General features: G+C 40.4%; 1 protein-coding gene across 2 annotated transcripts in view; it reads left to right on the forward strand.

Annotated features, from left to right (window-relative positions):
• Positions 1-12,735, forward strand: part of CHD6 (chromodomain helicase DNA binding protein 6) — a 133,435-nt gene that overhangs the window by 34,874 nt on the left and 85,826 nt on the right. For both annotated transcript variants that reach the window (XM_011974957.1, XM_011974956.1), the window contains exons 6-12: positions 658-775; positions 4,853-4,939; positions 5,125-5,259; positions 6,972-7,093; positions 8,714-8,957; positions 10,132-10,308; positions 10,923-11,066. In XM_011974957.1, coding sequence (XP_011830347.1) covers positions 658-775; positions 4,853-4,939; positions 5,125-5,259; positions 6,972-7,093; positions 8,714-8,957; positions 10,132-10,308; positions 10,923-11,066 — 1,027 coding nt within the window. The remainder of the gene's footprint in view (positions 1-657; positions 776-4,852; positions 4,940-5,124; positions 5,260-6,971; positions 7,094-8,713; positions 8,958-10,131; positions 10,309-10,922; positions 11,067-12,735) is intronic.

Below are 12,735 nucleotides of genomic sequence, written 5' to 3' on the forward strand. Positions count from 1 at the left end.
TATTTAAAGTATTCTCTGTATTTGGGTTTTATATGAATAAAACTTTCTTTCTCTTGTGACTTTATTACCTACTGCATCTTCAGAGTCTTGCCTCTAAGGCATGACCCACAGGTCTTGGCTGACCAAAGTTTACCTTAGGCAGTAACACTCAATTATAGCTGCACACAGAATTACCTGGAGAGCTTTTTTAAACCACTGAAGCCCTTGCTCCACCCAAGACCATCGACTCAGACTCAGTGGGGCCCAAGGATTGTTGTTTTTTTAAAACTCCTTGGGCAATTCTCATATGCAACCAGGGTAGAGAACCACTCTCCTGTAGCATATGCTCTTTTCCCCTCTTACATTTTTTCGTTTCTGCTACAGCCCACTTTCACTAACGTGTGTTAATGATAACCTGCCCACACCTGCACTGCCTCTGTTCTTGGCCAGTTTCTCTAGAAGCTGTAGAGGGATCAGTTGCTTGGAATTACTCCATTTTGTTTTGTTTTCTGTTGTTGCCCTTAAGAGGAAGGTCTTTCTAAGCCCAATCTGCAGCAGTTGCACAATAAACCATTTTACTATTTCTGTGTTAGATGGTCACCCTGTTTATTGAACACCTTAAAGCTCAATCATTTGCTAGTTATGTGCTTGCCTGACAATTTGTATGTCTTTGGATAGTTCCTACTTACATTGTAAATGGGCCACAATGGAAGAGCTCGAAAAGGATCCTCGCATCGCACAGAAGATCAAGCGATTTAGGAATAAACAAGCCCAGATGAAGCACATTTTTACGGAGGTGAAGCAATATTTATTGACTCATTTGACTGCTGCTTTTCTTGCAGCAGTAAATACTGTGTTTATGTTTCTGAGTCCAAGTTAAAGTCCTATACAGATCTGTTACTCAAGTCAAATTGATAAATGTGTGCTGATTTGCAACAAAACTAGTCTAGATTCAAGTCAAAGAGAAGTATCCACCAAAGTTCAGGATCAAACCTTATAAACTGACAACTCATAAGAGCATGCATCTTGGTGTGAATACTAATAAATAGCTAGAGTGAGAGGAATATGCACACAATTCTTTCATCCCTGCTCCCTCAACCCCCCACAACCCAAAAAGGACATTTCAGAAGGTCCTAAAATTTGAATGTAAAAAAAAAAAAAAAAAAAAAAACTGAAAGTGTGAGAAAGTAAACAAATAATTTTATTTATGTAAACTTGGGTATTTCTAAATATTGTACCTACAGCAAGAGGAAGGACTGATGGATTTTAATATTAAACAAATCTGTAAGTGCTATATATCAGAAAATGCCACAAACCTTAACCTTAATGTGTTATTCTTGGAATAAAGTCTAAACCCTATAATATAGCCTACATAGCCCTTTGTGTCTGTTTTCTGATCTATTCCTAAAGCAGTGGTTTTTCCTTGGCTGAGAATAGAGGAAACTGTGCTGGGGTATATAGAAATAATGCAACAAGAGTTCATATTTTTGTGGAAAGGAAAGGCTCTTGAGAATATTGGAACACATGAAATTAAGGAGGAATAATACTGAAGAGTAGTTCCTATAACACTGCCTTTGGTCTTGACCTATTCAACATATTTATTAGTAACTTGGGTAAATATTTTTGTGATATAAATAGTAACTTAGTTTTGAGTAGAGCTTTATATCCATTATTTCCAGCTGCTTTATGAGGTAGCTAAAGCATACGTCGGGGAAACTCAGGCTCCAAGAGCCTGCAACTTCCCACATGCACAGACGTAGACTCCTGACTAAATCCTAACTCCTGAAGACCCAGGAGATGTCCTAAGCAGACCCAATACTGGGAGGATAAATGACAGAATCAGCCTGGGTTTGCCTGGACAGGCTAGGATGAATAAATGTAGGAATAAATGTAATATCCTACATTGTTCTTGGAATCTTTCTAGTTCTGAAGTGAGGAAAATGACTGGGTAGCAGTTCTAGGGAGAAAAGACATTGCCAGTTTAAGTAACTACACATTTATTGTGTGTCAAGAGTAGGAAGTGGCTGCTTAAAAAGTAAACTAATCCTACTAATCCTGGACTGCACCAATAGAACAGTCCTGCTGTACCAGGCTCTTTTCATTCCTAAATGTTAGGTTCATTTGGGTACCAGGATTCAGCGAGGGACTTTGCAAAACCTGAGGGCAGCTACAAGAGGACTGTCATGGTGGGAATGGGGCATAGGTGGAGAGCGGACTGCACAATGCTAAGAGCCTGGGCTCTGCAGTCAAACTGCCCCTCCCAGCCCACCCTCACACACATCTGGGTGGCCTCAGGCCGTGGCATAAGCTCCTTCAAACTCAGTATCATAGGAAAAAGGCAGGACTCCTGATAGAATCAGCCTCAGAGAGTACCTGCAAGGATTAGGTGATAATTTTCTTGCCATTTTCAGCTTTATTGGAGTATAATTGACATGTATATTTAAGGTATACAACTTGATGTTTTAATATATGTGTACATTGTAAAATAATCACTATAGTCCAGCTAATGAGCATATCCATCACCTCACATAGTTAGGGGATTTTTTTCTTTCTTTTTTCCCACCTTAGGGTGAGAACACTTGAGATTTATCCTCTTAGAAAATTTCAAATGTATAATACAGTATTTTTAACTGTCATCACCATTCTATGCATTAGGTCTCCAGAATTTATTCATCCTGAATAACTGGAATTTTATACCCTTTGACCGGTGTCTTCCTCCCCATTTACCCCTCCCTTTCATCCCTGGCAACCTCCATTTTACTCTCTGCTTCTACGAGTTTGATTATTTTATGTTCCACATATAAGTGAGATCATACACTTATCTTTGTTTTTGTGTGTCAGGTTTATTTTACTTTGTATAACATCCTCCAGGTTCATCCATGTTGTTGCAAATGATGGGATTTCCCTCTTTTTTTTTTTTTTGAGATGGAGTCTTGCTCATCGCCCAGGCTAGAGTGCAGTGGCACGATCTCGGCTCACTGCAAGCTCCGCCTCCCGAGTTCACGCCATTCTCCTGTCTCAGCCTCCCGAGTAGCTGGGACTACAGGCACCCGCCACCACACCCGGCTAATTTTTGTATTTTTAGTAGAGACAGGGTTTCACCGTGTTAGCCAGGATGGTCTCGATCTCCTGGCCTCATGATCTGCCCACCTCGGCCTCTCAAAGTACTGGGATTACAGGCGTGAGCCACCGCGCCCGGCCGGAATTTCCTTCTTTTTTAAAGCTGAATGATATTCTGTTGTGTGGATATATACATCCCACTTTCTTTATCCATTCATCCCTTGATGGACACTTAGGTTGTTTCTGTATTTTGACTGTTATGAATAATAAAGGACACAATGTTTATAGCAGTGTTTAGCTCATAGGCACTATTCCATAAATATTAGCTTTTCGTATCGTTAAGATGGAAATGGTATATGAAGAACTGTTGAACAAACGGGGTTTTTTTTTAACCCAAATAGGGAGGAGATTGCTGAAGAGCCTAAACAGAGAGGAAAGAATCAAATTACTTATTGCTGCTCTAGAGGAAGCAGTTCACACCAATGAGCAACAGTTATAAGGAAGGAAGTTAAGTTATAATTTACTAATGATAAAGATCATGATACTACTACTAAAGAGGTAGAGATAAAGCTGTTTCGACAGTGAATCAGGTCTTGGAGGGTAGTAAATTTCTTAATTGGGAATAATTGAATCTGAGAGGTTTGCCAGGGATGTTGTAAAAAGTAGCCTGCATTGATTAGACGATGAAACTAGATAGCCCTAAAAGTGCCTTGCAGCCTAAGTGTCAGTAAGAGCTCTCCAGCACTCCTGGAGGAGGACTTCGGCTTCTGGGTAAGAAAGACCTGGGTGAACGGTCCAGTTAACATAGCTCCATGAACTTGGTCGCATTACTTAATATCTCTGAGTCGGTTTCCTAATCTGTAAGGTAATTATAGTACCTACTCCGTGAGGTAGTTTTGGAGCTTAAATGAAAGTACTTAGCATTACTCTGGACATACATTAAATATTTCTGTATGTTACTTCTTGTTGTTTTGTAGGTAAGCATTTTTTGAAGCATAATGTGCATAAAGATAAAGTGTACATCTCCATGAATTTTTACAATGTAAACACATTTATGTAACTACTACCTAGATCAGCAAATAGAACATTGTCAGCACCCAGGAAGCTTCCCTCATGCCCCCTTCCAATGTTAGCTATTGTTGTTATTAAGAAGAAAAAGAGGCTGGGCGCAGTGGCTCAAGCCTGTAATCCCAGGACTTTGGGAGGCCAAGACGGGCGGATCACGAGGTCAGGAGATCGAGACCATCCTGGCTAACACGGTGAAACCCCGTCTCTACTAAAAAATACAAAAAAAAACTAGCCAGGCGAGGTGGCGGGCGCCTGTGGTCCCAGCTACTCGGGAGGCTGAGGGAGGAGAATGGCGTAAACCCGGGAGGCAGAGCTTGCAGTGAGCTGAGATCCGGCCACTGCACTCTAGCCTGGGCGACAGAGCAAGACTCCATCTCAAAAAAAAAAGAAGAAGAAGAAAAAGAAACTGTAATTCCTAGTTGCCAAGGACTATGTTTGAAATAAGGACCAGTAAGGAAAAGGGAGCCCTTCTGCTGATTTTTGTACATTGCTATAATGACCAACAGGGAATTATTACCTGGCTAGGGTGTAGCCTCTAAGATGGTTGGATCCTTTAAATTTAGTCATGGAGAGCAGGATTTGGAGACATTGAATAAATGCCTGCGACTTTTATTATTAAGCAAACCCTTTCTTTTTGTGTTTGTTGATAGGGTCCAGAGTAGGGGTCACTTAGAGATAACACCCTAAGTGTTGGATTTGAGAGAAGGGGACACACTTCCTAACTGTTCTCCTCTGTTTGTGTTAGCCTGATGAAGACTTGTTCAATCCAGACTATGTAGAAGTTGATCGCATCTTGGAGGTGGCCCACACCAAGGATGCAGAAACAGGGGAGGTGGGTATTCGCCTCTCCTAAAGCATCTTCCCTTCTTTCCACATATTTCACTTGTTTTAACATGTGGCCTTTGTCTTAATGGTATTCCTGTCTAGTCATTTAGGGTGGTTTTTCAGAGGTTGGCAGATATGACTGACTCCTTTAATCTAATAGAACATTAAGTTTCTTTCCTGTTTTCCTACCAGGAGGTAACACATTACCTGGTGAAGTGGTGCTCACTACCATATGAGGAAAGCACATGGGAGCTAGAGGAAGATGTGGATCCTGCAAAAGTTAAAGAATTTGAATCTCTTCAAGTTCTCCCTGAAATTAAGCATGTGGTAAAGCAATCTTGTCTCTCTCTGACACTTCTCAGAACGTGCAATTTTATGAACTTTGCAATCATGGAAGTTCACCTGGCTGTGTTCCTAAGTGGTTTCTGTGGTATTTTACCTTTGTTACTTGTCATTGAACCCGCAATTCAGTGTTTTCCTCCCCAGATCGAACTTTGCCAGCACCCTGGTCACCTTTAGGTCTCAGGTCTATTTTGATGTATGTGACATTTAAGAAGCTTTGATATTGGCTTAGAATTCTTGGTGTGTGGCTGTTATATGGAGTCAGTAAAATAAAATTTGTAAGAAATGGCTGGTATGCAAGAGAAGCTCAGTAGTATCTTTCCTGTTTCTTATCTCTTCATCAGCTACCTCTTTTCTTTGATTTTCCCGTCTTCACTCAACTGGAATATTATTAAGCGGAAGAACTGCCTTTATCTGCAGATCCCTGTAACGCCCACAGAGAGAACATAGGTTTTTGATAAACATTATTGAATCTATTTGTTTTTCTGATTCTGGATTATTGCCACTCAACTGCCAAGATCTCCCAGGGCGCCTGAGAAGTATATAAATTATCCAACAATTGAGGAAGAGTTGGGATCAGAACTTTTATTTATTTTTTTATTTTGAGATGGAGTCTTGGTCTGTTGCTGGAGTGCAGTGGCACAATCTTAGCTCACTGCAGCCTCCGTCTCCCGAGTTCAAGCAATTCTCTTGCCTTGGCCTCCTAAGTAGCTAGGAATATAAGCGCTTGCCACCACGCCTGGCTAATTTTTGTATGTTTTTAGCAGAGATGGTGTTTCACCATGTTAGGCTTGTCTTGAACTCCTGGCTTCAGGTGATCCACCTGTCTTGGCCTCCCAAATTGCTGGGATTACAGGCGTGAGCCACCACACCCGGGCCAGAGCTTTTATTAAGGTATAACTAACTTGAAAAGAGAATCAGTTGTTAAAGAATATGACTGTAGGCTGGAATGATAGTTTCTGTTTAAAAAAGAAAAATTGCCATTTTTATATGAAAAACTCTTATCTAGTTCCTTATTAATATTATTTGTTGCTTTTACATCACTGGAAGATTGATACTCAGAACATTAAACTTAGGTCCCTATAGGAGTCCATTCAAGAGCAGTGTTTCGTTTTTGTTTTTTTGGCATATGAAAGGTAGATAGAGGTGTCTTGAGATGCAGAACTGTGTAGAAACTTACATAGTTCATAGTGTTTTGATTACATGCTTGATTATTTTTCTTTCAACCCTCTCCCGTATATACTGTTTTCTGCTTTTAATTCAACTTGTCAGTCATCAGTTAAGCATTTGCTATAGGTTGATGCTTGTGTGAGATATGTTAAGAAACAAGGTACAGGCCCTGCCCTCAGGAGCTCACAGTCTAATGGAAGAAGCATGTGTGTACATGGATAAATAAATACAGCACCAGGCTAATTGTGGTATGTGGCATAATGCAGTGACGGACCAGATAGAGAACAGGGAGAATTTCATTCTGAAGCTAATTGTAAGTTATTATCTAGAAGCAATCAGGATTCCTACCCATTCTCTCAGCCTGACTCCTACTTAGTTCCCCCAACCTATACATTACTCAGAAGGTAATAACTATAGTTTGAAACCAGCCTTGGGACAATGAGATTTACCACTGTCCTCATTAGTATCCATGTTATGCTCCTAAAACATCATTCTCTATCTATTATGCTGTTTGCTTTCCTCCCTAGGAGCGGCCTGCTTCAGACTCCTGGCAGAAACTCGAGAAGTCTCGCGAGTATAAGAACAGTAACCAGCTCCGGGAATACCAGCTGGAGGGGATGAACTGGCTTCTTTTTAACTGGTATAACAGGTACGGAACCAAAACCAGCCCAGATGTTTGTACCCGGAGGCATATTACTGCCTTAGCCTGGAAAACCTAGAGTTGCAGTTGCAGACTGGTGAGAGGGAGCAGCATGGCCATCAATTTAGGGTGGTAATCTTTGCACATTAATCATCCAAGACTAATTTTATTTTTGTCAGTTGTTTCTCCAACCAAAAGGAATGACGTCATTGACTTTGTGCCCCTTTTTTTGGCCAGCCATACCAAAAGGTTGGGCTCAATCTAGATGAAAGAAAATCCAGAAGATCCTTTAAAGCTGTTTTCTATTTCTAAATCCTTAACCAAAAAAATAATAATAATAATATATATATATATGTATATGGGAATATACAGCTATACAAAAACGTTTAAATGTTTTAAAACTTCTTGATTCTTTGTAATAACACTTAAGAGTCAAAAAGTTTTAAAAAAATTGAAAGTTCATACAGTAAAAAAGTTACAGTAAGCTAGGGTTAATTTATTGAAGAAAAAATATTTTTAAATAAATTGAGTGTAGCTTTAGTGTACAGTATTTATAATGTCTACAGTGGTGTGCAGTAATGTCCTTGGCCTTCACATCACCCACCACTCACTCACTGATTCACCCAGAGCAACTTCCAGTCCTGTAAGCTCCATTCATGGTAAGTGCCCTATATAGGTATACCTTTTTTGTTTTTGTTTTTTAATGTTTATCTTTAGTTCTAGGGTACATGTGCTGGATAGGCAGGTTTGTTATGTAGGTAAATGTGTGCCATGGTGGTTTGCTACAGCTATCAACCTATCACCTAGGTATACCATTTTATTTTTTTATTTTTATTTTTGTCGAAACAGAGCCTCGCTCTGTCACCCAGGCTGGAGTGCAATGGTGCGATCTCAGCTCACTGCAGCCTCTGCCTCCTGGGTTCAAACAATTCTTCTGCCTCTGCCTCCCTAGTAGCTGGGATTACAGGCACCTGCCACCTCGCCCTGCTAGTTTTTGTATTTTTAATAGAGATGGGGTTTCACTGTGTTGGCCAGGCTGGTCTCGAACTTCTGACCTCAGGGGATCTGCCTGCCTTGGCCTCCCAAAATGTTGGGATTACAGGTGTGAGCCACCGCACCTGGCCAGGTATACCATTTTTAATCTGTATTTTGCTCTATTTTTACTTTGTCTTTTCTGTGTTTAGATACAAAAATACTATTGTGTTACGATTGCCTATAGTATTAACTGCAGTGACATGCTATATAGGCTTATAGCCTAGAAGCCGTAGGCTATATACCACATAGCCTAGGCGTGTAGTAGGCTATACCATCTAGGTTTAGTAGGTACACTCTCTGATGTTCCCACAATGACACAGTCACCCAGTGATGCATTTCTCAGAATGTGACCCCATCCTTAAGTGACACACGACTGTATTTTCTCCCAAATTAGCACAGTTCTGTTTTGGAAGTAGGCAAGGTATGAATAATAATAACAACTAACCTCAGTTTAATATGTAAAATGATGATAAAGCCTTCAATGATAATCTTATAGGTAAACATCTATTTGTGAAGCATCTTTTCAAGTTATAACCAGCCTCTATAAGTTTCCTGTATTGATAATGAATTACCTGTATTTCTCACTCTCTGCAGAAAAAACTGTATTTTGGCTGATGAGATGGGCCTAGGGAAAACCATCCAGTCCATCACATTCCTTTCAGAAATATTTCTGCGAGGAATCCACGGCCCTTTTCTCATTATTGCCCCTCTCTCCACCATCACTAACTGGGAGCGAGAGTTCCGGACATGGACAGAGATGAATGCCATTGTGTACCACGGCAGCCAGATCAGCAGGCAGATGATCCAGCAATATGAAATGGTGTACAGAGACGCCCAGGTGAGCCTTACGTGAATCAGAGACCCAGGGACTGCCTAAGCTCGGAGCAGCCTTTCTGTCACTTAACTTCAGAAGTTCCAGTGCCCTGCATCTTGTGTTAATGTGGAATGACTTTGTAATATGTTTGTCAAGGCTGACTCCTGCTCTCCCTGGTAGTTCATTTTAATTTATGATACAACACAGGATTGTAGGGCATGCTGTCTAAACTCTGAGATGTACCTTTTTTAGGACACTGAAAATTTGACTTACCTGTTGGTTTATGAAGTTACTTTTATATGCAGAAGATTTTATCTGAATTGTTATGTGTTCAGTGAAGAAAGTGAGCAAAAGAATTACTCTACAGAGAATGGATTCCCAGCCAGGGAGTTTGGAGAGGAGGTTAACAGATTTGACAGAGAGGATGAAGAGAAAATAGGTTTCAAATAATTAAATACACAACAGCAACATTTTCTCTTTTTTTAAGTTTTTAAGTGCTATCACTTAGCTGAATATAGTTGTGTGTTTGTCCTGCACACTGGTTTTTATAATTAAGGTAAAAATTAAACGATTTCCATCAGAGGAAAGCCAGTGGTCTCCCCAAAGGTTTCAGAGACAGCAGAGACACTTGGAAGAAATTTAAGAATTGCTCTAACATGATGCGGCTCTGCTCTTGAAACGTGATGGCAACACCAAGACAGGCTGAACAACAAAGCTGTGTCCTGCCTAGTAGCACTTGTCTTAGGTGAATCAGGATCATTACCTTAAATCTGTGCTAGAACTCAAATTATAAGGTGAAATTGAGTCTGAAAAATAGCAGAGAGTTTCCTTTGGGCATTCAAACTATGGTTTAGACTGACTCCTGTCTGGGAACTTGTGAACCGACACCCATCTGATTTCCTTATCATAGCAGCTAATAAGTGAAAATGCTCCCTTGCTGTGCCTTCCATATTGCCCATCCTTCTCACCTTTGTGAGGGCAGATGTTGTCTCGCTTCTGTTTCATTGATGGTGTGTGAGGCCTTTTGGCTAACTAGCTCGTTCGTTCTTATATTCTCTTTTCTCACATGAGGAAAAGCAGTGCTTGTCTTCTCACCTAGGCCCCAGCATTTGTAGTGCTGCCTCCTCTCATCCAGCAAGTATTAGCAGAATTCTGTAGCCGTGGTGTAAAGCTTTGCCTTTGGTTGTGTCATCCTCAGGGGAACCCCCTTTCAGGAGTCTTCAAGTTCCACGTCGTCATCACAACGTTTGAGATGATCCTGGCAGACTGCCCAGAGTTGAAGAAGATTCACTGGAGCTGTGTGATAATTGATGAAGCCCACAGATTGAAGAACAGGAACTGCAAACTTCTGGAGGGTCTGAAGCTTATGGCCCTGGTGAGAGCAGCTCTTTACATAAACACAGGTTCATTCTGTTCAGCTTGGAGGAAACACTCCTTAGCCATTCTGCATGTAGCTTATTTCTGCCTGGTCCTTTTACATTAGATGTTCTTTTTTGGTCTCTATAACTGCAAGAGTATAGGAATCAAGATTTTTTTTGTTACAAACTGGCTCAACAATGGCCTTTGCCACAGATTGATTTCCATAGACTTAGGAGGACTCTTAAATACCATGAAATATGTGACTTGGAAATGTAAGGTGTTTTGGCTTGTTTCCAGGCCCCTAAATGAACTGGTACCAAAGATGATGCCCTTTTAACATCACTGCCTTGGCATGGTGCCCAGTATCTGGTGGGGAGGCCCTCAATAATATTTAGTGAATGAGTGAATAGTTGCTTTAATTAACATGAAAGTGCTGCTGGAATCAATGATGTGAAAGGAAGGTTGATTCGTTTATTGACTGTACGCCTATGAGGGTGTATTATCTTTTCATTAAAGCAGATCAGAATTGCCCCAAATTGAGCACTCAATGCCCTGGCTTAATTTTCCCCACGAAAATGCACTATTTTGATGGCGCAAGCACTATTCATCATGTGTGTTTAATTTGTGCAGGAACATAAAGTGCTTCTCACTGGAACACCCTTGCAGAACTCCGTGGAGGAGCTCTTCAGTTTGCTAAATTTTTTGGAGCCATCACAGTTTCCTTCAGAGACCGCTTTCTTGGAGGAATTTGGAGATTTGAAAACAGAGGAACAGGTAATTAGGGACCCAAAGAATTGAGGAGACAATGTGATCATTATCTTCATCAAGAAAAGAGCAGGATGCTGTGGGGCCAGGATTTAGCGAGTTGTCACATTCCTGGCAAAATGAGCATTACCTCCTTTATTTTATGTGTTTGTTTATGTTGAGGAGGGTAAGCTGATTATTAGCGGTTCTTACTGCCCCAAAGGATAGATGGGTCCATACCCAAAATATCTTATGTTGGTCTATCGGGCCTCCTTGCTTCACTAATTTCACATATTGTGTGTTCACTGATTTTGCTTATAGCTCTGGCCTTAGGAGTATGGTGCTTTCTTCTGCTTCCCTCATCCTTCATCCTTTCCCCTTGAAAATCTGCAGCTCGTTCCCAGGCCCATCTTCTTGAGTACAACACAATACACAGGTAGTGAGGAAAAGAAGGCAGTCACATACCTAGAGTAGTTGATAAGTCCTCTTTTGTCCAGATCAGCTGCATTTCTGCAGTTTTCAAGGTCCAGTTCCAAGTCTACCTTGTTGGACTCAAAGCTAATAAAAAACAGCTGATAGTAATAAATACTTATTTCATATGAGTAGAAATCTCTACTAGGGATTATAGAAATAACCCAGACAAATTTACGTGCCATAAGAAGAACAAATAATAGAGTTGGTCCTTCAGAGGAGAGACAGGTCACATCTATTTGAGAATTAGAAAAGACTCCAGGGAGAGAGTACAATTTGAAAATGCATCTTGAGGGATGGGCAGGTTTTCACAGGTATAGAGAGAAGAGGTGGTAACCACTTTGCATAGAAAAAAAAAAAACCAGCAAAATCAGAGTCATGGTAGTTATTCACTAGTGGGGAAACATCTGATTAAGCTGAAAACAGTGAATGAATTGGAAATATAAGGCCAGAAGTCTTTAGGGTTATATTGTGGGAAGATCTTGAAAGGTAGTTTGAAGAATTTAGTAGGTAATGGAGAAGCCATACAAGGCCTTATTACAGGAATGACATAATTAGCTCTGCCAAATTAATTCAGCAATGGTGTGTAAGTGGGTTGGGGCAAAGAATGAGGGGAATGAAAACATTTGGGAATTTTGCCCACATGTCAAAATTGTGGGGTTCCAATCTCTTCCTACTTCTGATGCAAGTCAGACTTGCATCAGAGCAGTGAATAATCAAACTTAATTCCTACATTTGCAGTATCTATTGACTTTCAAAAGCCAGCTCCAATCTTCTTTCCGTTTTTGGACCATTAGAAATGCATCCTCTTCTCCCATTGCACTTAATTTGTGGTATGCATTTTTTCTTCTTCCTAGACAAAGATCTCCTTGAGGACAAGGCCCACATCTTCTCCCAAGTTGTGTTTGTTGTATTGACCAGCACAATGTCTGGCATATAGTAAACTCTAAATGATTCAAGGTATGAGCCAAGTGAAGGGCAAAAGCTGAACCCAGCATGTGGCAGATTGACATTTGACCCTATCTTTAACAATCAGCTAGCTGAGTCTTTTCCCTTTAGGTTCTTATATAGTAATTCCTTACCCACATGGGGGATTAGATTTCTAAGTACCCTTCGTTGGTAAAATGAAAGTCTCATAAAAAGATTAAGTTTAAGATTGGAGTTAGGTAGGAGAAAACCATACAAATTACATCAAATATGTTATTTGATATTTTATCTTTAATATTTA

The sequence above is a fragment of the Mandrillus leucophaeus genome, unplaced genomic scaffold (genome assembly GCF_000951045.1).
Source record: "Mandrillus leucophaeus isolate KB7577 unplaced genomic scaffold, Mleu.le_1.0 Scaffold150, whole genome shotgun sequence".
Taxonomy (NCBI): Eukaryota; Metazoa; Chordata; class Mammalia; order Primates; family Cercopithecidae; genus Mandrillus; species Mandrillus leucophaeus.